Here is a 23,964-nt window from a genome sequence, read left to right as displayed (position 1 = left end):
CTCTGCGTGCCAAACCAGGTCTTGTCCCCATGTTCGTTTCGTCTTCGGCGGGATTCATGAATGAAGCCCGCCACTAGCTCCAGTATGTCTGGCGGGGGCAGGAAGTGAGGCAGCTGCCCGAAACTCTGAGCTCAATCCCCTTGGTTACAGGAATGTACCCAAAGGTGATTGGCCGGCTGGCTGTCCAGCAAGGACAGCCACCCTGCTGTTTGACTGGCAGCTAGGCTGTAATGAATGGGAGAAACCTGCATAAAACTTGAGGCTTTTTGGCTTGTAAGGCAGAGTAGACAACTGGACAAAGGAATACGAAGAACGCCTACTGCAAATCCTGGACCATTGGTTTGCCTGGTGAAGCCCTGCTGCTGTGCTGAAGCTCCGAATTCGCCTCGACTAGAGAAGCCCTGCAAGGATGACTTCTCCCCCTGAGTTGATGGGGCCAATCAACTCTGAAGTAAGCATGTCTTTACATCCTCTCGAAGCTGCTTGTATTTCCACTGCAGTTGCTGCTGGAACCAAAGAGCCAGGGAGAGGAACACCAGATCGTTTGAATTGCTTTCAAGTTGGCCAAGAGCTCCAGGAAGATCTGCCAGACTCCCAGGAAGTGGAATGACTGAGCCTGAGCCCCATCAGAGTGCAGAACCCCAGATGCAAGGAAAGCCAATCTCAACAGCCAAGAGTCTGCGGTGGTGCCATTTGCTGAGACGCGAGGTGCTGAAAGTGAGAAGTGCCACTGAATGGAAGATGGTCCTTTTCTGTTGCGGACCGCTGAATTGCAGGCAGGAGTCCTCCAGACGTCCTTCCTCTTGTCCCCACAACTGAGGCCCAGGAACACAGGATCTGCAGAGCTGAACAGGAACAGAAGCCAGCTGGAACAATTTCATCCAACCAAAATGTACTGTATAGTTTAAGAGAACTTAACTCTTGTTGTGTAGACTCACTTGTTCTCATTTGAGACGTGTCTTGGTTGCTTTTGTAGAGTAGCTATCAGCTTCTTTACCCCACAAGCCTAATCAGCTTGTGGCCTTGCTTGGATTTCTTCTTTTCTACAAAGACTTCTAAAACATTGTGCAAGACTTGCCTACCTGCAAGAATTTTTGGTCAAATTGACTATAGCCTAGCTCCCTGAATCACTCTTCTTCCCTCTGAGTTACCAAAAGTACTTACCTGCTTCAGAATATTTGTGATCTCTTGTTCTATTCCAATAACCTTTTTCTTTGACATTCTCCTAAGAATTGCTCTAAATGGAACAGTGATATATTAATGTCCACAGTGTCCTAGCTATTTAAGACACCTGAAGGTGTAGAAGTGTGTGTGCCAACCCAAAGGCGCATTTGCTGATTTAGAGAAACTAAGTATTTTTAAATGCATTTGTGTGCTACTATTATATTGCCCCTTCTGAAGAAGGATTACTCAAACTGACTTAAATTAATAATTTTTTAATCAAGAAACCTTGTGTGTAAGTTTATTTGAATACGTGTCACAATCTCTGTGTAACTACCCTACTGCTCACATTGACCCCTCTTGAGATAGGCCTGGCTGCTCATCACGCTACCAACCTGTCTAGTACAGACTTGTACCAAAGGTTGGGTTCCTATTGCCAGGAGGTCAAGGTTTTTGTAGTGCACCCAAAGGGTACTGCATACACTCTTGCCTAACAAGACATACCAAAAGGTTGGTTACCTAATACCAAGCAGAAAAGTGCTGTGTTGTCTCAGTGTTACGACATCAATTCTTACCTAACACTAACACCTGTCGACACCGGTTTAAAGGCGTAATCCTCAGGAACAAACCTAGATAATACTATGCAAAGCATGTAAATCTAAATCAGATTATAAATATACAAAGGTTTGCATAAATACATATCATGTAAACATCTACAAATAAGTGCAAGTATAGTCTCACCTTCTCACGTTTCGCCAGAAAGAACAAAACATCATCATAAATTTCAAGGCGATCTCGTTCGGATATTGCATTCCAAACCTCCATTTCTCCGTACATTTGTTCAGCTTTCCTGTAAAGTAAATACAATTGTACTATGAACTTGCATAAACAAGCTACACTTAGAAATATGATGCTCTTCAGCTGTACAAACATGTAATTACTACAATTTTGCAACAAAGTAAAAAATTAAATCAAGCACGTCACCAGATACATATTGAAATGTGCATAGATATTTGTACAGTTGTCCCTAGAAAACTCAAAACCCGAAATATAGTAGTGCATGTGTTCTCACTATAAGCACTGCTCGGTAAGATTTTCATAGAAATGGTAAATCTTCCTGACATGGGTCAACCCCAGAACTTTTCGCTTTACTAGTGGGACATTTTTCCTTCAACCTTTGAATGTGAACCTTTTTTTCCACACACTCAGAATCATTTACTCTTTTTATGGGTGTCAGTGTTTAGATCCTCCATAATGTCTTTTTAAAGTCATCCGCCAACAACTTTTTGTCATTAAGTGCCTGTTGTTGGGTTGCCCTAGGAGCTCCCCTTTTAACTTACGCTGACTGTTGGGGAGAATTCTCATAAATGTCCTAATTCCCTTCACCTTAGAGACCCCCAGCAGCTTTGCTGGATTAGGAGGACTTGATTTTATTTACCTGGAAAGAGTGTGAGCCTTTTTTCCCACTCATGTATTTTGATGTGGTTTTACTCTTGTGTTCTTTGATTATGGAGTTTTAAGATAACTCCATAAGCATCTTTTATGTTTGGTAAACAGCACCCTCAGTGCAGTGACACAGGGATGTCTTTTTCGACTTCCCAAAGGTTTAAATACCTTCTCTGAGATAAACTACTGTTTCCCAGATTAAGTAAAGTGAAATTGACTTTACTAGTATTTTCAAATTTCTAGACCCAGCACACCCTATCTTACTATAGAGTGCTGGAGGGGTTACCCAGTATCCCCTGCGTCTAGAAACTAAAGTAGCAGTCAAATGCTACCCTTTATCGATATGGCTGGTGGCAGTGGTTTTACAACGAACTACCATTGTTTGCCGACCGCGAACACCAGTAGCTAAAAATCGCAGGAGCCATGTTTTTAAAGATGGCGCCTTAAGCCCCTTTTGTTTAAACCGGTCCCGGTCTTTTTTCACCGTTTCATTTTGGAAAGGTCCTACTAGTGTTTGTCTCTGCGTGGCAAACTAGGTTCGGTCCCTTTGTTTCTATGCCTTTGGCGGGATTCAGGACTGAAGACCGTCTCTGGCGCCCAAGTGTCTGGGGAGGGCAGGAAGTGAGGGAGGTGCCCGAAACTCCCTGTGCTTAGTCTCCTATGAGACCCAAATTCACTCTGGCGTGATTGGCTGGCTGACTGTCCGGCAAGGACAGCTACCTTGCAGGGTGAGTAGCAGCTAGACTGGAATTAATAAAGTTACTGACAGTAGTGACTACCTTACTCCTAGTCCATAGACCCCTTCCCTCCATACTTTTGGGAGATTACCAAGCACTCCTTACAGGATAACAGGTGGATGGAACTCCTTTACTGAAAGAGGTTTTTAAGAACAGGTTGTCCAAACTGAGCATCAGCACTGGAACTCAGATCTAAGCAGTAATGCTTCACAAAAGCTGATGGGGAAGCCCACGTGGCTGCCTTGGCAATGGTTTCCCAAGGAACATATTTTTGGAAGGCAATGGCAGCTGCCTTGCCCCGCACAAGATGGGCATGAATTCCCTTTGGAGGTTGAAGGCCCTGAACGGAATACGCTTGAGATACAGGAAGCAATCCATCAGGAGATAGTTGCTTTCTAAACTGGCTTTCCTTTTGGCTGTCCAAAGGTCACCAAGAGCTGGGAAGAGCTCCAAAGATTAGATGTTCTCTCCAAATAAAACTTAAGAGCTCACCCTACATCCAAATTAAGCAGAACCCTCTCGGCATCTGAAGCCGGTTCTGCAAAGAAAACTGGTAAGTAAATAGACTGGTTCAGATGAAAATCAGATACCACCTTTTGAAGGAAAGAGGGATTGGTCCGGAGGACAACCTTATCCTTGTGAAAGGTGAGGAATGGATGTTATACTGACGAGGCCTGAAGCTCGCTTACACGCCTTGTCGAAGTTACCGCAATCAGAAAAGCCATTTTCGAACGAATTTCAAGTCTGCCTCAGCCATGGGTTTGAAGTGTTTATGACATAGCAATAAGGACCACATTCATATGCCAGTTAGGATGGGCGCTGCGCACAGGTGGATACAGATGCAATAGACTTTCAAAGTGCCTTTTAATGACAGGGTTTGTCAAAGAAAAAGAGCAATAGTCCGTGGACAAGTAGGCGGCAATAGGCGACAAATAAGTGCTACAAGACATAACATGCATGCCTGAAGCTGCCAGATGAGAAATGAAAGGCAGCACCGTGTTGATAGCAGCCTCCCTGGGGTCCAGCTTTTTTGCTAACCACCAGTGACAGAACCAGAGCCATTTGCTCCTATACTGAGACCTGGTCGAAAGTTTTCTAGCCGCTTGGATAAAACGCATATTATCCGCAGACAAATTGAAACTCTAAAGATTTGAACTCGGGCACCAGGCCGCCAAGCTGAATTATTGTGGGGAGGGGTGCCACATCTACTGATCGCTCTGGTGAAGCATGCCAGGAATCAGCAAAAGCCTGATCGGTGAGCAGACTGACCGATGCTGAAGCTCCGAAAACCAGAATCTGGCTGGCCAGCATGGGGCATTAAACAGGAGAGTGCAATTCGGCATGTTCCTGAGCTTGCATAGCGCCCGGTGAATCAGAGGAAGAGGCGGGAAGGCGTAGGGCCTCATGTGCCATGGAATCTCAAGAGCATCCCCCAGGGAAGAGGCTCCAAGCCCGTTCCTGGAAGCATAAAGAGGAAGTTTCCTGTTCAATGACGTCGCAAAGAGGTCCACTTCTGGAATGCCCGAATGGCGAAAAAGTTCGGAGAGGATCTCCGTGTTCAGCTCTCACTCGTAGCTGACCGGTAGCCGGCCGAGAGAGTCTGCCATTACATTAAGATGGCCCGGAATGTGTACCGCCAACAGCCAAACACTGTTGAATGGCCCATTCCCAAATCTGAATGGCTAGATCTACAAGGGGAGGTGATCTGGTACATCCCCTGCTTGTTGATGTGTCACATGGACACCGCATTGTCCGTGCGGATGCGGACCACTTTGTTCACAATCCCTGGCTTGAAAGCTTTGAGCGCCAAGCAAATCGCCAGAAGTTCCAGATAATTTATGTGAAATTGTCTGTCCTGCGGCGACCACAGGTCGAAAACCTGAAGATGATCCATTGTCCCACCCCACCCGAAAAGGGAGGAGTGTCGTAATGTCACCTGAGGGGAGGGCTCCTGAAAGGGCGCACCCACCAACAGATTCCTGGAAGAAGACCACCAAAAAAGATCTGTCATCATGTAGGGTGGAACCAGGATCATTTTGGTGTCGGGGTCCACTCCCTGTAGCCAGGAGCTCTGAAGAGCCAACTGCGTAAGTCGCATCTTGAGACGCACAGCGGAAGAGCAGACACGCATGAGGCCATGAGGCCCAGAAGCCCCAGGAACCACCAGGCAGACATGCTCTCCGAATGAATGAAGACTTGACACGTGTTTAACAGATCCGCCACCCTGTCCACAGTCAAGTACACACTGCAGTCGATCGTGTTCCAACGGAACACCAGGAATATCAGGTCCTGAGAGAACGTCATTGGGGATTTCCGCCATTTCAGAGACAGCCCAAGACTGAACAGGAGCTGAAAGAGACTGAAGATTGCTCGAGGCTTTCACCGGACAGGGACTGCGCAGAAGCCAGAGGTCCAAATCTGGATACACATTAATACCCTGTAGCCTTAAAAAAGCTGCAATGAACTTTGTGAAGACACACAGCGCAGAGCTGAGACCAAAAGGGAGCACTCAAAACCAATAGTGCTCTTCTCCCAGGGAGAACCGCTGATATTTCCGATGAGGGCTCCAGATCAGAATATGGATTTAAGCATCCTGAAGGTCCACAACGCTGAGCGAGTCACCCTTCCGCAGAGAGGACTTTATTTGGCAGAGCGTAATCTTGAATTTCTCTTGGGGGAAGAGAAAGGTTGAACTGGGAAAGGTCTAGAATGGTGCGCAGGCCAGCCTGGTTGGGTTTTGGCATCATAAACAGACGAGAGTAGAAGCCCTCCCCTCGTCCCACTAGGGGAACGGGTTCTATAGCCCTGAGATCTAGAAGCTTCTGAACCTTGGCTCTGAGGGAGGGTGTCCCCTGACTGCTGAAAGGGAGGATTGAAGGGTGGGGTAGCGGCAAACGGAAGCCTGCCCGAGCAATGGACAAAACCCACCAGTCGTCAGTGACAGTTTGCCACGCCTCCAGATGAGACGAGATGAGTCCTCCCACCAGAGTCTCGTGCGAGCGCCAAAACATTGTTTTGCAGACTTTGACAGAGACACTACCTATCCCTGAAGAGGAGGCTGAAGCCCGAGAGAAAAACTGCCCACGTGGCTGCCTCTGGCAGGAGTTCCCCAGCGGAGCATCAGTCCTGCACGACCTGCTATCTTGGAACCCTCTAAAGCCTGAAGATGATCGAAATAGGGACCCAGATCTCTGACTTGACGGGGACTTTCACAAGCAGCGACAGACTTGGCAGTTTGCGTGCTCGCCTTAGTCTTCGTGAGCTAGTCATCGGTTGTAGAATGAAACAACTGCCATCAAAAGGCAGGTCCAGAACTTTATCTTGGAACTCCTTCGAAAACGTTGTTGCATCAAGTCAAGCCTGACTAGAGGTGTCCGCCCCCAGCATGAGGCCGAGGTATCAACATGATGCGCAGCAGCCTGCAGCATATCCTGCGCCAACACTCTAGTGTTTTACAATCAGCCTTTAAAGTCTTCTAACCTGTCGACAGGAATGAACTCCCTGAAGTCAGCCAAATCTCTCCAGTTTCATGTTCAGCGCCGCCAGGATGAGCTCTGCATTGGCCTGACGCAATTTGCAGCGCAGAATTGGCAAAAATCTTCTAGCCCAAGGAATCGAGCAATTTATCCTCCTTGGACAGAACTTGAGACGCAGCTGTGGAAGTTGCAGAGGCCGGCTTAGATTGCAGAGTGGTAGCCTCTAACACCGTCAAGGACGGGAGCAGGCATGATGCCAAGGCTACTTCCTCCGAGGTGTGAAGCCTGTAACGAGCGTCAATTTTTTTTATGTGCAGCCCGGTGTGGGGTTTATCCCAGACCTTGCGGGCCTCGGCCAGGACGTCCCTCTAAAGGAGCAGGCCGGTGCGCTCCTGTGGAGACAAGGTTAGTGTCCCCGAAAGCACCCCTTCCTGCGGAGCGGGTGCCTCAGGCACTGGTATGTCAAGGAGTGACATGTCCAGTAACCGGTCATGAAATGCTCGTACAGAGCAGGGCTGGCCCTCACTGTCCTGATCTGCCAAAGTGTCGTCTAGAGCACCCGGATCCCCAGACTGCGACGCGACAGGCGTCAGATTCACATCACGCTCTGTTGAAGACATGTCCACCGGTGACCAGGGAGGCGGAAGAGCGGGAGGAGGGCCGGGCGGCAGAGGAGGTGCTACCGCAGGGGCGACAAGCGTCATGACAGGAACTGTCGGGGCAGGCAATGGAGTCTGAGGGCAGATTTCCCTAAAGAGGCCCTTGCAGTACTCCCTCATGGGATCAGAGTTCATTAGACTATGAAATTACCCAAAAAAGGCATCCTCTGCCGAAGCCTTAGGCGTCGGAGTGGGCAGACGCCTCTCATGAGGAACATAACCCCACAAACGTAGAGGAGGGCTGCCAAGAGGGTCCTCCAATAACGGGGTCTACATAGACCAATGGGGCAGATGTAGGAGGAAGCAAGACCGAATGTGGTAGTGGCATCCGAGCATGCAAGTCATAGGAAGGGCAGAACGGATTCACACTGTCGCGTGGATAAGGTTGTCCATCAAAAGAAGGTTCCCAGCACCCGCTGACGATAGCATGGATGTGAGGGAAGAATCCAAAACGGCCGCTGTATACCAAACAGGAACGCCAGCCATTTTGTGAACATCTGAGGAGAACTGTGTCACATGTGTAGATGAGGCAGTTGACTCCACAGATTGGTCAGGGGACTTGACTGAAATTTTAGACTTGACACAAGGATCCTCGGCAGAGCCGGTACTATGGGGGCCCTGGATGTTTACTGGACATCCTGTCCCTTGCATTAGCCTCCAAGGGAGGAAACTCGGCAACAGAGGAATTACGGTCGACGACCTCTCCCTGTGCCCCCTCAACAGAACCGATACCTCCACGAGCATGGGAAAGTTGAGGAATCCACCTCACAGATGATGAAAGGATCATGTGTATATTACAACAGACAATACCTTATCAGGCCTCTCAGTTCTGTTGGTACACACCTTATCCTCGTTAAGAGGAACCTCTGAACAGAGTCCGGTCTTAATAGCTCCCTCGAGGGGGGCTTGAACCGTGGTTCGGTACAGAAAGCCTCCACGGAGGCCTCAGGGCGCACCCCAGGGTCTGCGTGGGAAGCTCCAGACAGGGATACCTCGGAGAGATTTTCGGTACCCAACACCTCAGCAGTACTATGCTGGCTATTAGCACCTGATCGGTGAACCTCGGATCGTGATCCGGTATAGGGAGGCCCCTCGCAGAAACCCTCTGAGAAAACCCTGGTAAGTCTATTAGGCCTGCAAGGCAACTCAGGGACCTGGAGCACAGCTTTTCAAGCCCCTCCCGGACCTGGAGGACCCCTGGAAGGAGGAACCCGGGAATGAGTCCACCAGCCAGGGTGCCCTGAAAAGTAAAGAATTTACTGCGTTTCTCTTTTAGTCAATGAAGAGTTGGAAATGCGATGGAACCTTCTGGAAGATTTCCTCCCACCTACGAAGATGACGAAGTGCCCAGACTGAAAGGGAGTCGCAGAAGAAACCACGAGTCCCAACGGTGATCTGGTCCCAGACACTCCAAGCAGAGAGAATGGGGATCCGCCCTAGCGAAGCGATGCTTGCAAGAAGAAAAAGTGGCAAATCCCAGATGCTCCAGCATAGATGGAGGACTATGCGACCGCAGAACCGGAGCAGGAGAGAAGGACAACGGGAAAGAAAAAAGGTCTTCCTGTTGATGCTAGTGCATCCAGCCCCAACCACGCAGAGAAAAGGACAAAAGGGCGATGTGCGGGGCAGAGCTAAGGAGGGCAGGGTTACGGCCACGAGCAGTACCCCGCGTAAAAAGGAGGACACATTTTTCAATTTGATGCTTTTTTACAAAAAGTGCTCCGGTCCCGTCCCACAGGACGGAATGTCCCAAAAGTATGGAGGAAAGGGGGCGGAATGTAGGAGTAGAAAGGGAGAACACTGTTTAAAAGGTGAGTCTCTTGGACTGGAAAGCAGAATCGACCACTGGAATGAAAGAACTAAAGACAAGCTGGAAGAGAACGGCTGTTGCAACTCCTGGACTGTTGGTTTGCCTGGTGAAGCCCTGCTGCAGGTCCAAATTGCCAAGTTAATCTAAACAGAAGCCCCTTCAAGAACGACTTCTTCGTTTCAGTTGGTGGGACCAATCAACTCAAACCACCTGAATTCCACTCTTGGAGCTGGTTAGGATTAACCAGGGGGAGGACACCAGCTTGCGTGCTTGACGACAGCTACTCGAACTGAAAATCTTCCATTTAGCCAGCTTGTTTGACCAGTCCCGTTCCCAGACATTCTCCCTCTTGTCCTTATGACTGAGGCTCAGGAACAGCGAGATCTGCAGGAACCAACGTCTTCCGCTGCATCTTTTCTTCATATTAAGGTACTGTGCCAACCCGATTGAGAGAACTTCAGTCTCGCATTGAAAGTTTGTGGAACTTTCCCAACTAGCAGGCCTAATCAGCTTGTGAACCAACATATGATTCTTTTTCATATGAACTACTTGAAAACTTTGGCAAAGACTACACCGTTTACAACAAGAACTGCTCTTTCCTATCAGAGACACTAGTGCATTGACTTTGGCCTAGGCCTATTGAGCTGAATAGAGTCCTCTAGTGAACTGAAAATAAAGTATTTGTGATCTATTTTATTTACTTGCGCCTTTGCCCTCCTATTTAAAGTGACTGAAAAGCTATTTGCTACTATTTCAGGGGAGCCTAATTTACTCCAACGTATTGGTTTGGTATTAAAGTGCATTTGTGTATGATCTTAAGTTACCTCCTTCTAGTGAATGTTTTCTAAATAACTAATAAATTAAGTGTTTTACCAAGAAACCTTGTGTGTCTACTTGAACCACAGATTGTAAGACCTCTGTGTAACCTCTTGTACGGCTCACATTCCCTATTGAGATAAGCCTGACTGCTCAGCTCGCTACCACCAACTGTGTAGTACAGACTTATACCAAAGGATGGTTTTGCTTACACCTGTAGTCTTAATTGTATGTGGTGGTCCCAGAGGGTACTGCATGACATTCTGCCCAACACTAACCTTGAGAGAAGTACAGTTCCCAAAGGTAGAAAGGATCTTTGGATCCTTTTACATTTTCTTAGGTGAAACCTGCACACCGCACCTTATGTGGAGTGCTGGGGATATACATTGCATCTGTTAGGGAGAATTCTCAGAGATATGCCATTCCCTTCACCTTAGAGACCCCGAGCCACTTTGCTGGATTTTGAGGACTTGATTTTTTTTCCTGGAGAGAGCGTGACCCTTTTTCCCCCCACTCTCTCGTGTGTTTTGATATGCGTTTTACCTCTGTTTTCTTGGTTATGGAGTCTAACCAACCCCATAGGCATCTTTTGCAAATTTTGTCACAGCACCCACAGTGCAGTGACACAGGGAAGCCTTTCAGGCTTTCCCAAGGTTCAACTACCTTCTCTGGGATAAACTACTGTTTTCCAGAGTAAGGAAAGTGAAATTGACTTTACTAGTCTTCTAAATTCCTAGACCCAGCACACCCTATCTTACAATAGAGAGCTGGAGGGGTTACTTAGTATCCCCTGTGTCTAGATCCTCATGTAGCAGTCAAATGCTACCCTTTCCTCTCAGAATGGCTGGTGGCAGTGGTTTTAAAATGAACTACCAGGATTTTTTTTTCCCACTGAACTGTCCGCAGCTCCGTTAAGGTTAAATCGCGGGAGCCATGTTTTTCAAGATGGCATCTGAGCCCCCTTTGTTAAAACAGGTCCCGGTCTTTTTATGCCATTTCATTGTGGAAAGGGCCTTCTAGAGTCTTTCTCTGCGCGCCAAACTAGGTTTGGTCTTTGTTCATTCGCTTTTGGCGGGCTACAAGAGTGAAGACCGCCTCTGGCGCCCGAGTGTGGGATGGGCAGGGAGGGAGGTGCCCGAAACTCCCTGTGCTTAGTCTCCTAGGAGACCCAAATGCACTCAATAGTGATTGGCTTGCTGACTTTCCGGCAAGGACAGCCATCCTGCTGGGTGAGTGACAGCTAGGCTGGAATGAATGGGAGAAGGAGAGTCTTTTGGCTAGGAAGGCAGAGTCGACCACTGAACGAAGGAACCGAAGAGCTTGAAGAGGACTGCTGCAACTCCTGGACCATTGGTTTGCCCGGTGAAGCCCTGCTGCAGGTCCGCACCGGCAAGTTCGCATCGAGAGGCCCTGCAAAGGACGACTTCTCCCTTTGAGTTGGTGGGACGAATCAACTCCCAAGTAAGCCACTTGGACATCCATCTGGTAGCTGGTTGAAATTCCTCAGTTTCTGCAGGAAACCGTAGGACCAGGGAGAGGGACTCCAGTTTGTGTGCGTTGCTTGCAGCCACCGGAATTGAAGTTTTCCAGTTGCAAGCTTTTTGACCAGGAATCTGCAGGAACTACAACAGGAACAGAAGCCAGCTGGAACATTTCTACAGACTCAAGGTACTGTGTAACTAGGGGTACTTGCCTCTTGTGTGTAGCTTGCTTGCTCTCAGTTGAGACTTGCATTTGCTACCTTTTGCAGAGTTGCCTGCAGCTTTGCCCTCCACAGGCCTCCCAGCTTGTGGCCCAACAGTGATTTCTTTTTACAACAAACTCTTTAACATTGTGCAAGACTTTTGTGCTAATCTTCAAGAAGTGCCTTAGCTCCCCTAGACTTTGCTCAATTGACATTGGCTGTCCTGGATCTCTGAAGACTCTTCTTACCCTCTGATTTTGTGTTGAGCTGTCCCTCCAAAAAGTCATACATAGCTTAGTTGTATAGCTGGGAAAGGGTTGACTATATTGCATTGGAGGATTGGAAAGTGCTTACCTGTTTGAGCATCGTGTTAACTTTTTTTTCCTTCCCTAACCTTTTCCTTTTTTTACCATGCCTTTAGTATTAGCATTTAAGTGTGAAAAGTGATACATTAATGTTCAGTGTCCTAACTATTGAAATCATCTGACGGTGTAGGAAGTATCTGTCATCCCAAAAGGGATCTACTTAACTGAACGAGTGAATTATTGAAGGGTATTTTATGTTGCATATTGCTCCCTTCTAAAGAAGGCTTATTTTAAAACTGACAAATTAATCAATAACTATTATATCAAACCTTGAGTATAAGTGTTATTTGAATAACTGTCACTGAATCTCTGTTACAACCCTACAGCTCACATTGTCCCCTCTTGAGATGAGCCTGGCTGCTCAGTCGCTCTACCAACTTGTGTAATACAGGCCTATACCAAAGGTTGGGTTACCTATTGCCAAGAGGACAAGTGTTAGGCAGAATTGCAGCCAGTACCCTCTGGGAACACCACACACACAATTAGGACTAAAGGTGAAAGCAAAAACCAACCTTTGGTATAAGTCTGTACCACACACTTTTGGTAGCGAACTGAGCAGCCAGGCTCATCTCAAGAGGGAATGTGAGTAGTAGAAGAAGTTGCACAGAAGTATCACAATCACAGTGGTATGTATGTCAATCACAGCAGGGTGGCTGTCCTTGCCAGACAACCAATCACCTTTGGGTGCACTCCTGTAACCAAGGAGACTAAACACAGGGAGTGTCAGGCACCTCCCTCACTTCCTGCCCCTGCCAGACATACTGGAGCCAGAGACGGGCGTTACTTGTGAATCCCTCCAAAGACAAAACGGACATAGGGATCAAACCTGGTTTGGCACACAGAGTAAATCTGAAGGAGGACCTTTCCAACAAGAAATGGCGAAAAAAGACCAAGGGCATTTTGATAAAAATGGGCACCAATGGGTGCTTTAATGCAGCCGCAAACGCAGCCCGCGGTATGAACTCCCAATGGTAGTTAAAGCAAAGTACTGCCACCAGCCATTAATTGTAGAAAGGGTAACAAAAAATGTTACATGAGAAACTAGACGGGCTACAATGTAACCCCTCAAGCACCCCATTGTAAGTTTACTGGGTCTAGAAAGTTACAAATGTAAGTAAAGTCAATTTCACTTTACTGCTCTTGGAAACAGTAGTTTATCCAGGAGAACGTATTTCAACCTTTGGGAAATCTGAAAGACTTCCCTGTGTCACTGCACTGAAGGTGCTATGTGTCACAATGTAAAAAGATGATGCCTAGGGAGTTTGTTGGGCTCCATAACCAAAAGAAACAGTTTAAATCATAGTAAAATACATGGGAGAGTTCTCTCACCAGTTTAAAAATTAAAAAAATCGGAGAGTCCAGCAAAAGTGCTGGGGTCTCTAAGGTAGAGAGGAGTTAGTACATTTCTGAAAATTCTCCCTAGCACCCTGCAAAGGACGACTTCTCCCCTTGGGTTGGTGGGACCAATCGACCCCAAGACAAACTCCTCTGGAAATCTACTCAAAGCTGGCTGTACTTCCATTTGCTGCTGCAGGAACCGAGTGCCAGGGAGAGGAACACCAGAATCGAGTGCATCGTTTTTAAGTCGGACCCGAGCTTCAGGAAGATCCTCCGGACTCCCTCGAAGCAGGACTAATCAAGCCTGAGCCACAACAGAGTGATGGACCCCAGAAGACAGGAAAGACCACAAGGTATCCGAGAACCACAGTGGTGATCTTCGCAAGAAGCTGAAACCGCGAGCGCCGCTGATCTGAAGTTAACCCATTGCTGCTGAGTCCCCAGACATCCTCCCTCTTGTCCCCACAACTGAGGCCCAGGAACAACAGGATCAGCCATACTACAACTGGAACAGAAGCCACCTGGAACCAATTTCTTCAGACCTAAGGTACTGTGAACTAAGGGGCACTTATCTCTTGCTGTGTAGCTGGCTTGCCCTCAGTTGCGACTTGCATTTGCTGCCTTTTGTAGCACTGCTTGCAGCTCTGCCTTTCACAAGCCTCCCAGCTTGTGGTCCAACAGATTTCTTTTTCAGCAAAACTCTATTGTGCAAGATGTTTTACTTGCCTTCAAGAAGAAACTCAGCTCCCCTAGACTTTGCTCAATTGACTAGCGCTGCCCTGGCTCCCTGATAATCTAACCTCGAACTGTGTTTTGATCTGTCCCTCCAAAAAGTCATACATTTTTTAATTGTATAGCTGGGAAAGGGTTAATCTACATTGCATTGGGCGGTTTAAAGTGCTTACGTGTTTCAGAAACTTGTTAACCATTGTCTTTCCCTCTAACCTTTTCTTTTTGACACCAAACTCAGTATTCCTCTAAATGTATCAGTGATATGTCAATGTCCACAGAGTCCTAGCTGTTTAAGTCACCTCAGGGTGTAGGAAGTGTGCGTGGCATCCCAAATGGGCATCTACTGATTTATTGAAACAGTGTATTTTTGAAGTAAATTTAAGCGTTACATATATGCTCCATTCTAAAGAAGGCTTATTCAAACTGACTTACATTAATAAATAATTGTTTAATCAAGAAACCTAGAGTATAAGTTTTGTTTGGATACTTGTCACTGTGAATCTCTATGTTGTAACCCTACAGCTCACATTGACCCCTCGAGATAAGCCTGGCTGCTCAGTCACTCTACCAACTTGTATAGTACATGCTTATATCAAAGGTTGGGTTAAATATTGCCAAGAGGGCAAGGCTGGGGCTGTTTCCCACAGGGTACTGCATACAATCTTGCCTAACGAGGATACAAATTAAAAGCCCTAAAGTCCTGCAAAAGAGCTGGCCGTCTAATGTAGAAGGGAATTAGCACATTTCTGAGAATTCTCCCCAACATTCCTCATTCCTTTTCACCTGGCGGGAAGTCAAGAACACCATTGCTGACTCGCTCCGCAGGGTGCTGCGCTCTTGCCTTGAGTGGAACTTCAACTGGATCATGTGGACAGTCTCTTCCTCAAATGAGGCAGATCGCAGATCGATCTGTATGCGATAGCGAAGAACTCCAAATGCCAAAGATTAGAGGGGCATGGGGTATGCATTTTCCTTGCCGTGGGAAGGCCTGGTCCCGTACGCGTTCCCCCGATGACTCTCCTGCTGAGAGTCAATCAACTCTGATGGTGCCGATGGAGGATGAACGTAGTCACGCCCGCGTGGCCGAGTCAGATTTGGTACCCGGATCTTCTCAGCAGGTCATCATCGCCCCCCGGTCAAACTGTCGGTGGTCGCGTATCTCCTCGCCAGAGGAGGAGGTGCAATCCTACATCACGACCCAGGATTGCTGAACCTGAAGGCTTGGCTCCTGCAGACTTAAGAGTTCGGAAAATGCGAGCTGCTGGCAAACTGCAGGAAGGTCCTTGCCAGGGCCAGAGTGTTGTCGCCTCTGAAGTGCTAGGGGCACAAGCGGAAATGATTCGCAACGTGGTGACGGACACAGAAGAGGTACCCTCCGAGGGGCTCGGCTCCATAGATTCTTCCGTACTTGTCCTTGGCCAAGACGCGGTTGGCGCATGCCTTTATCAAGGTGCAACTGGTGGTTATCACTATTCGAGCCTATGCATCAGACTCCAAGTTCCTTTTGTGGAAGATGGCTTTTCTCGTGACCATCACCTCTGCCTGGAAGGTAGGCGAGATCCAGGCCCTTTACTACAAATAGCCTTATCTGACTTTTCACGACAAGGGTGGTGCTGCGGACGCAGCCCTCCTTCATGCCAAAGGTTTTGTCGGAATTTCACCTCAACGAGCCTTTGGTGTTGCCTGTGTTTTTTCCAAAACCTTTGTCGCTGGCTGAAAGGACTTTGCACTCAATGGATGTGGCTTGTGCGCTGAAGTTATATTTGGCACGCACAAAGTTTCCAGACTACATCTCAACTATTCATGAACTTTGTTCCTGTGAACCATGGGAAGGCCTTGTTCAAGGACTCCACCTCCAGGTGGCTCTCTGGCTGCATTACACACTGTTACCAGTTGGCAAACCGACCACTGCCAGGCCGTCCGAGAGCCCATTCCACCAGAGCGATCGATGCGACAACACGTTCCGGTCTAGTGTGCCCCTGCTGGACATCTTCAGGGATGCTACGTGGAGGTCCACGCACACCTTCACAATATTCTACGGCTTCGACAGGGATTCAGGGATTCAAGAGGAATCCAGGGTCGGCCAGGCACTGCTACGCAACCTGTTCGCTTGAAGGTAAGCCTGTGCCAGAGGCAAGAGTATTTTCTGTTGAGCCTTGCCCCCCTCCTGTGGTTGTGTAATGTAATGTATTCTTTATTCACAAGCTTATGAATCCATGCCAGACCCCATGCTGGAGAAGGAACAAGTTACTTACCTGTAACTGTACTCCAGCATGGGTCTGGCAAGGATGCACATGCAAACCCTGCTGCCTGCCCCTCTGCTGCTTTTCCTGGTCATACTGCCACTTTACATGCTACCAAATCGAAGATGGCTGCCAGAGGAAAGGCTTAGGAAGATGGCAGACATTGTCTGGGGACAGTATGACCCAGAGCCTAGTGATTGGTTTAGAGGAGAAAGACAGTAAGTGAAACTATTTTCTTTTACCGAGTATTCCAGGCCTGACTCGGGAATATTCGGGACCATGTCAATCCATACCAGACTCATGGAGAACAATAGTTACAGGTAAGTAAGTTGTTCCTTCTTAAGGATAGAGAGATACTTTATATCACCTCACGGGGAGTCCCAAAGGGATACCCCGTATCTCCCTTCTCTCTGCTCCTGTGACTTTAGTTGCATAGACAATCTCCTAGTTATGGCTAGTGGCAGTGGATGTGTTCTACCAACTATTGTGTGAACTTGGTACCGCAGGCTATGTCCATAGCCTTGGTAGTGCACAATAGGGACACCCAAGTGCCAACGCGGGGCCTCCCTTTTTTTGCCATTACTAGATTAGTTCTTTGTTAAACCTTCTCCTACCATTCTGGGAGGGGGAGGCAGGTGTGCATTTTCCCTTTGGCGGAAACCCTTGGGTGTCATTGCCTAGGCTCCAGAGCGGCTGGACAGGCATATGGGGAGGAGTTTCCACCCTCCTCAATCGTCCTATGTCTGCCATAGTGCCTGAATGGGACCATCTCCCACTGCGGTTCTGGCTGTCCTGATTGGACAGCCAAACGCCCTATTCTGTAAACTGCAGAGTAAGACTGCAGATGAGAGTGCTGGATCAGTATAAAAAAAAAAATCGAGGCTCTGGGAGTGAAGCAAGTCGACCTCTGGAAGCTGATGTAACCGAAGACTACCAGAGACACCTGCACACCCTTTGCAACACTGAAACTGCCCTTGCCGTCCTTACCCAGTTTTCTGCACGACAGTTACTCCGAAGAGGACTTGTTCCATTTGACTGGTGGGAACAACCAGTCCAAAGACTTTGTTTTGAGCCATCTCCCGAGGTCCTGCGAGTTTCCAGAGCTGCGGAACCCCAATACCAGGAGACCTGCTGCCCATTTCTAGTATATCGTGCGCAAAGGCTGAATCCGACCAATTCTTTGCTGAACCCTCAAGGACACTACAGAGATCCAATCCAACTTGTACAGACCCCCTCAGCCGAGTGTGAGACTAACAGGGGAAGATTGACTAGGCAAATCGTGTCCTTTGTTGGCATAGCAGAAAAGGTGCCAAAACCGCAGAGTGACCAGAGAAGTTGCTGAAAGCCGTGCCAGAGGTCCTACCTCAAGACAGAGATCCCGTCCATTGTCCTTCCTTTCGTTATCAGACCAAGGAATCTTAAGGTTGGGTCCAGAGCTGCAAAATCATGGAGCATCCGCCACAAACAGTTTCTTCAAACCTCAGGTACTGTGGCGAAAGAGGTATTGCTTACCTTATTCCAGAAAACCGCTCGAGAACATTGGAGTGTATGTAGAGGTGTCCATGGCGACCCCCTCTTGCCTCCGACACAACCCGTTGCTTGTGTCCCTTTAGCGAGTCCTTTAACAGGGTCCCCCACGTTGGTTAAGATTTCCTGTATCTCCTTTCCTAGAGACTAGAAAGTATCCCCAGGAAATGTTGATTTCCACAGGTTGCAAGACCTTAAGCTGGTACAAACTGCCAGTTAGCTAGGGTTGTGTGCCGCAAAACTACCTCTAGAACTTGAAGCTCTGATAGGATAACACTAACCAACGGTTTTCCTTCTTAAAGATCACCATTTTATATGTGTATGCTGACTCAATGCAATTAGTGTATTACTTTGTGGGTGCACGTCATTACCAAATGTACAGTAGACCAGTCAGACTCCTGTAACAATTGTGTGCGTGAAGCAACTACCAACTAAGTAGTGGCCTTTTGAAAGTATTGTAAAGTGCGCCTATGTGTGTTGGTTTATTGTGCCACGTATTTAACAGTGACTTGTGTAAATATAATAAATCTATATTGTAAAATAAATTTATGTGTGTTTGAGGGGTATTACTAGCTAGGTTCAGTGTACTTGCCTACAGCTCACATCTTCCTCTTTAGATCAGCCTGACTGCTCTGAAATCTACCAAGGTCCTTGAGTACTACAGGCTGATACCAAGAGGTGGGGGGTCTACAAATCACAGATAGCTTACTAAAGGCTTACCTCCAAGTGGGATTTTATGAAAACTACCCTAACAAGGACCAAGACACAGGACAGTAGAAGAAAGTGAACCTAAAGACACAAATTGTGAAGCAGCCAATAAATGCCAATCAAATATTCGACCTGAAATCGAATGCGCCAAAAACAAAAATCAAATGAAAATGCAAATTGTCAGCATTAACCATCCCTTAAAAAAAAAAAGAAAGGAAACTCACTTGTACTTTGTTGTAGAAGTCATCCTTTCATGGTTTTCAAGGAAGCGCTGATAGCTTTCCTTAGCTTCTTTGTATTTGGACCTTGCTTCCTCCTTTTCCTCTTTTTCTGTCTGTACTTTGTAGGCATTGAATGCTTGCTTCTTTTCACTTAATTTGGCTAAAGCACTAGATCGGATTAAAATAGAAAATGCATTAAAAAAAAAAGCACCCTCAGAAATGTTATTAAGTGCCACAATCAAATCTTTTTTTCTACCATGTAGAATTTACATTGCAGGAAAATATAGCACAATTATCAGATCACTTCAATTAACACGGAGCTACAAAATGTAAACTGTAATGAAACCAATCAAATGACAATCAAAGTTTCAAGAACTAACAGGCCAGCATGTGATCTAATTTCACAAAATCATCTTCCTTCATGCTACTTGCATTCTGCCCATACTGGTCTGTTCATTTAAATCTCCAAATCTTTAACTCATATTTCAAGCTTTTTGCCCTTCATGGCTTTTTTTTAATAAACATGCACGTTTCATTATGACTCCAATGCACAGGCTGGGAATCCTTTGTAAAGCTGCTCTTTATTATTAGTTGAAGAGAAAACAGAGTATCACACCCATGTTTGACTTCAGGAGGCTATCCCAATTCTTTACAATATGTCATGCAAAAAGGAGTCCTCCTGCAGAGTCATCATTAGGGGATTTTTACAGAAATCTACTTCACAACATCAGCTTCCACACAGATACTACTTTAGATAACTGGATCTCTTCCACCGATAATATGGTCTTCTTAAATGTCTTAGTTGGACTTCAGAAATGTTTTTACTAACCAAGAGCTTAATACAACAATTCAACTCAGACAGTAAAGGACTCCACTCTTAGTATAAGGCTGAACCACCTGAGTATATGGTAGCGTAGACAGAGCAGCCAGGCTCATTTTAGGAGGGAGAGCGGGAGGGAGCTTGGTACAAAGAAATTGTAGCATACACATGTTCCAAAGATACACTGAAACACTATGTATTGTACAAATAAATGGTTTAAATACAAGTAGGCCAATATTATACATAACCAAAAGGAACAAGTTACTTACCTTTAACTGTTCTCCAGCATGGATTCACATGCTCCTGAATATTCCCCATCGTCGGGCTCGGAATCCTCAGTAAAGAAAAATTCAGTTTCATTTCTGAACTGTCTTTCCGAACAACCAATCACTGAGCTCTGGGTCATACTGCCCCAAGCCAATGACTGCCCTCAACCTAAGCACCTCCGCTGGTAGCCATCTTCAGATTTGGTAGCAAGTAAAGTGGCAGTAGGCCAAATAGCATCCCAGAGGGGTAGGCGAGATTTGCATGTGAATCCATGCCAGACCCATGCTGCAGAACAGTTACAGGCAAGTAACTTGTTCCTTCTCCAGCAAAGTCCAGCATGGATTCACATGCTCATGAATAAAGAATACATAGCAGTACACACACACACACACGCACAACCACGGGAGATGGCAAGGTTCAAGGTAAGCATATCTTACCTCCTCACCAGGCTCAAATTCAAGCAAACCGGTTGCGCAGCACTGCTCGGCCGACTCTCGACTCCGCCCTGGAATCCCTGTACACGCAGTAGAATCTGGTGAAGGTGTGCGTTCACCTCCATGTAGCAGCCCTGCATATGTCCAGCAGGGGCACACCAGACAGGAACGCCGTAGTTGCAGCGATCGCTCTGGTCGAATGGGCTCTCGGGCGGCCAGGCAACAGTCAGTTTGCCAACCGGTGACAATGGGCGATGCAGCCGGAGAGCCACCTGGAAATGGAAGCCTTGGAGAGGGCCTACCCATGGTTCACAAGGCCAAAGTTTACAAAAAGTTGCAACTTCTTCCGGAAACTCTTTGTGCGGTCCACGTAGAACTAAAGTGCTCTAGCTACATCCAGCGAGTGCAAAGTCCCGTCAGCCGGCGACGAAGGCATCAGAAAAAATACAGGCAACACCAAGGGCTTGTTTAGATGAAAGTCCAATAGCTCATTTGACAGGGAGGGGTGCGTCCGCAGCACCACCCTAGAGTCGTGAAAAGTCAAATACAGTGGGTTAAGGACAGGGCCTGAATCTCACCCACTCGTCGTGCAGAGGTGATGGCTACGAGGAACGCTCTTTTTCATAACAAGAACTTCAGTGGAAATGTCTGCATGGGTTCAAATGGATGCCCCATGAGCCTAGTCAGTACCACATTGAGTTCCCAGGCCGGGGCTGGTGCCTTCACCGGCGGGAACGAACGGAACAGTCCATTGACAAACTTTTTAACCAGATGGTGCGACGATAACTAGGACCGTCCCGGAGATCTGGTGTAGCAGGATATAGCCGTCAGATGAACTTTGATGAAGGCATGGGCCAGTCATGCCTTGGCCAACAGCAGCAAATATGGTAGCACCTGCGGAGCCGTGCTGTGTAAAGATCGATCTTCTGTGCACGGCACCAAATGGGGAACCTATTCCATTCATGTCCATAGCATTTAAGAGTAGACTATGCTCTGGCCTTGTTAGGCAGAATCCTGTGCAGTTCCCTTAGGGAGCACTACAGAAGATTAGGACTACTGGCGAGAGCAATAAATCCCCTTTGGTATCAGTCTGTACCACAAAAGCTTTAGTTGGTAGCTGTGGCTGAGCAGTCAGACTTCTTTCAAGAGGGAGATGAGCAGTATTCAGGGGTTACACATTAGGCCTAAAGTACTAAGGCACAAGGAAACACTGACCAAAGCTTTGTATTAAAAAGTGTATATATATATATATATATATTTATTTTATACACTTCTAGTAAAACACATTTATCCATCAAGCAAGTTAAAATAAGTCAAAGAAAAATATACACACTCCCTAGTCAAATTGTAGACCAAGTGAACCAGAGTGAAAACTGAGCAAAACGGCACAGTGAAAACCACACACAAGGGATACTCTAGCAATTTCTCACAACAGAGGGAAAGCACAAGTTATACAGAAATATCTTCTTACACACCGTAGCAACACTTCGCATAAGATTGTGAACAAGTTTAGACAAGGCAATACTTTAGTATAAGGAATACTTAAATGAAAATCGAGCAAAATGGCAATTCAAAGTTTTAAAAAGAAAGAAAAAAAAGGTGGTTATAAGAAGCAGGTGCACCAACACAGTTCTAGTTGAGAAGCAATCTAAAGAAGGCAGTTCTAACAAATGTAGCCAGAGTCAAAAGGCCAATGCCAGAGTCAGTGGTACAGGGCAAGGGCCTCGCAGCAAAATGTTCTTGTAGCTGCAGTCAGGTCTTTGGTTAACGATTTTGAAGGTGGATGCAGAAGGTGAAAGAAAATGTTAAGAGGGGTGGCCAACCCAACAGGTAGGTAAAGGATTTAAAACACCTTTAGCTCTACCGCGAAGAAAGGGCAGAACAATGTACCTTTAAAATGAAGTGGCTCCTGCAGTGGCGGTTTTTCCTGGTAGTTCGGGGGATCCAGCAGAGGAAGAGGCTCATCGTGGAGCTTACTGAACTACCCAGGGATGAAACTAGCCGCGGTGCTGCCCGACGAATAAAAGGTAGGCTCCTTTAAATCGCGGTCCGGGTGGACGGGTGCCTGGCTATCCTGCCTCCGAGTACAGGGTACTGGCGATATGACCAAGGCAGGTCCAGGAAGGCGATTGGCTAACTGGTTGGCCCCACCAGCTCAAGGGAAGAAGGCTCTTGCAGAGGACGATCTTCTCTTGTCGTGTGGAGAAAAGTGGTGAGACGCTGCAGCATGGTGGTTCAGTCGGCGCAGAGGTCTTTGGCTTCTCTCCTCTTCAGCTTCTTAGTTCCAGTGGCGACATCTTGTTCTTCCAGTCCTCAGGACCCTGCTTTTATGCAAAAAGAGTCCCATTCATACAGTGTAGCCGTCACTCACACAGTGGAGTAGTCTCCTTGGCAGGAGAACCTCCAGCCTATCAGGATAGAGTGCGACATCCAGGGGTCCTACTCCCCCTCCCACACAATGGACCCACCCCAGACTCAGTGGCGCCGAAAGGATGACTTCTTGGCAGATGCCTGCCAAAAGGACGAACAAAAGATCCCTGACCTGGGTTAGGAGTTTAGAGAAAGTCACGAGAAAGAATTTATATTAAAGTTCTGGCAAATAAAACCTACCGGAGTAAAGTTAATATAAAAATAAACCGGCGGTATGTTAGAGGCGGTCAGAAAAGTGGGTAGCCTCGAACAATGGGATAATACCATAGGGAAATATTCGCTGAATATTTATGGTAGTAACCACTGCCACCAGCCAGAAACACTAGAGAGAGGGACTTTACGGTACCCTCTCGAAAATGAACATAGGGGAAAAACTATTAACCCCTTCCAGTACCTCCATAGTAAGATGGGTTGTACTGGTTTAGTTCTAGTGACTAGTAAAGTCAATTAGGACTTTACATGCCCTGGGAGACAGTCAGTCCCAGGGTATGGAGTCTACGCTTGGGGGTCGCTACGACACCCCTGTGTCACTGCACGGAGGGTGCTGTGTAACACATGTGAATAAAGATGGTTCCTATGGGGTTGAGAAAATCCCATAGACATTAAACAATAGCCTAGAACACACGTAACGAAATGTCTAAGAGTGGGAAAATGTCTCACTCTTAGCAGGAGAAAAGAAAAACCCTTCAAATCCAGCAAAGCTGCTGGGGACTCTATAGGTAAGGGAAATTAGCCATAGAATGAGAATTCTCCCTATCAGGCCTTGGCAAGCACCTCCTTGCAGTCCACTGGGAGATCGTAACCCCCCCCCCCGAACTCCAACGCTACAGGAGCCAGGCCTGCAGGTTCAGCAATCCTGGTTCATGGTGCAGAATTGCAACTCATTCCCTGGCAAGATCTGCGACCACCGGAAGCTTGACTGGAGGGGGCGCGGACATGTCTAGAAAGTCCGGGTACCAGATCAGCCTCGGCCAAGCCGGTGCGACGGGGATCATCCGGCACCGGCACTGTCCGAGTTGATTGACTAGTCGAAGAAGCAACTGAGGGAATGTATACAGAAACAGGCAGTCCTAGGGGAATGAGAATGCGT

At 47.2% G+C, this 23,964-nt stretch overlaps 1 protein-coding gene across 5 annotated transcripts in view; it reads right to left on the bottom strand.

The window, feature by feature from the left end:
- The window catches only part of PRPF40A (pre-mRNA processing factor 40 homolog A), a 1,435,679-nt gene that overhangs the window by 865,366 nt on the left and 546,349 nt on the right, over positions 1-23,964 (bottom strand). For all 5 annotated transcript variants that reach the window (XM_069616434.1, XM_069616435.1, XM_069616432.1 and 2 more), the window contains exons 14-15: positions 18,927-19,091; positions 1,903-2,011 (exon numbers count right to left, since the gene is read on the bottom strand). In XM_069616434.1, the coding sequence (XP_069472535.1) occupies positions 1,903-2,011; positions 18,927-19,091 (274 nt within the window). The remainder of the gene's footprint in view (positions 1-1,902; positions 2,012-18,926; positions 19,092-23,964) is intronic.

The sequence above is a fragment of the Ambystoma mexicanum genome, chromosome 9 (genome assembly GCF_040938575.1).
Source record: "Ambystoma mexicanum isolate Mex_15411 chromosome 9, UKY_AmexF1_1, whole genome shotgun sequence".
NCBI classification, from domain to species: Eukaryota; Metazoa; Chordata; class Amphibia; order Caudata; family Ambystomatidae; genus Ambystoma; species Ambystoma mexicanum.
This window is presented reverse-complemented; position numbering and strand designations above follow the sequence as displayed.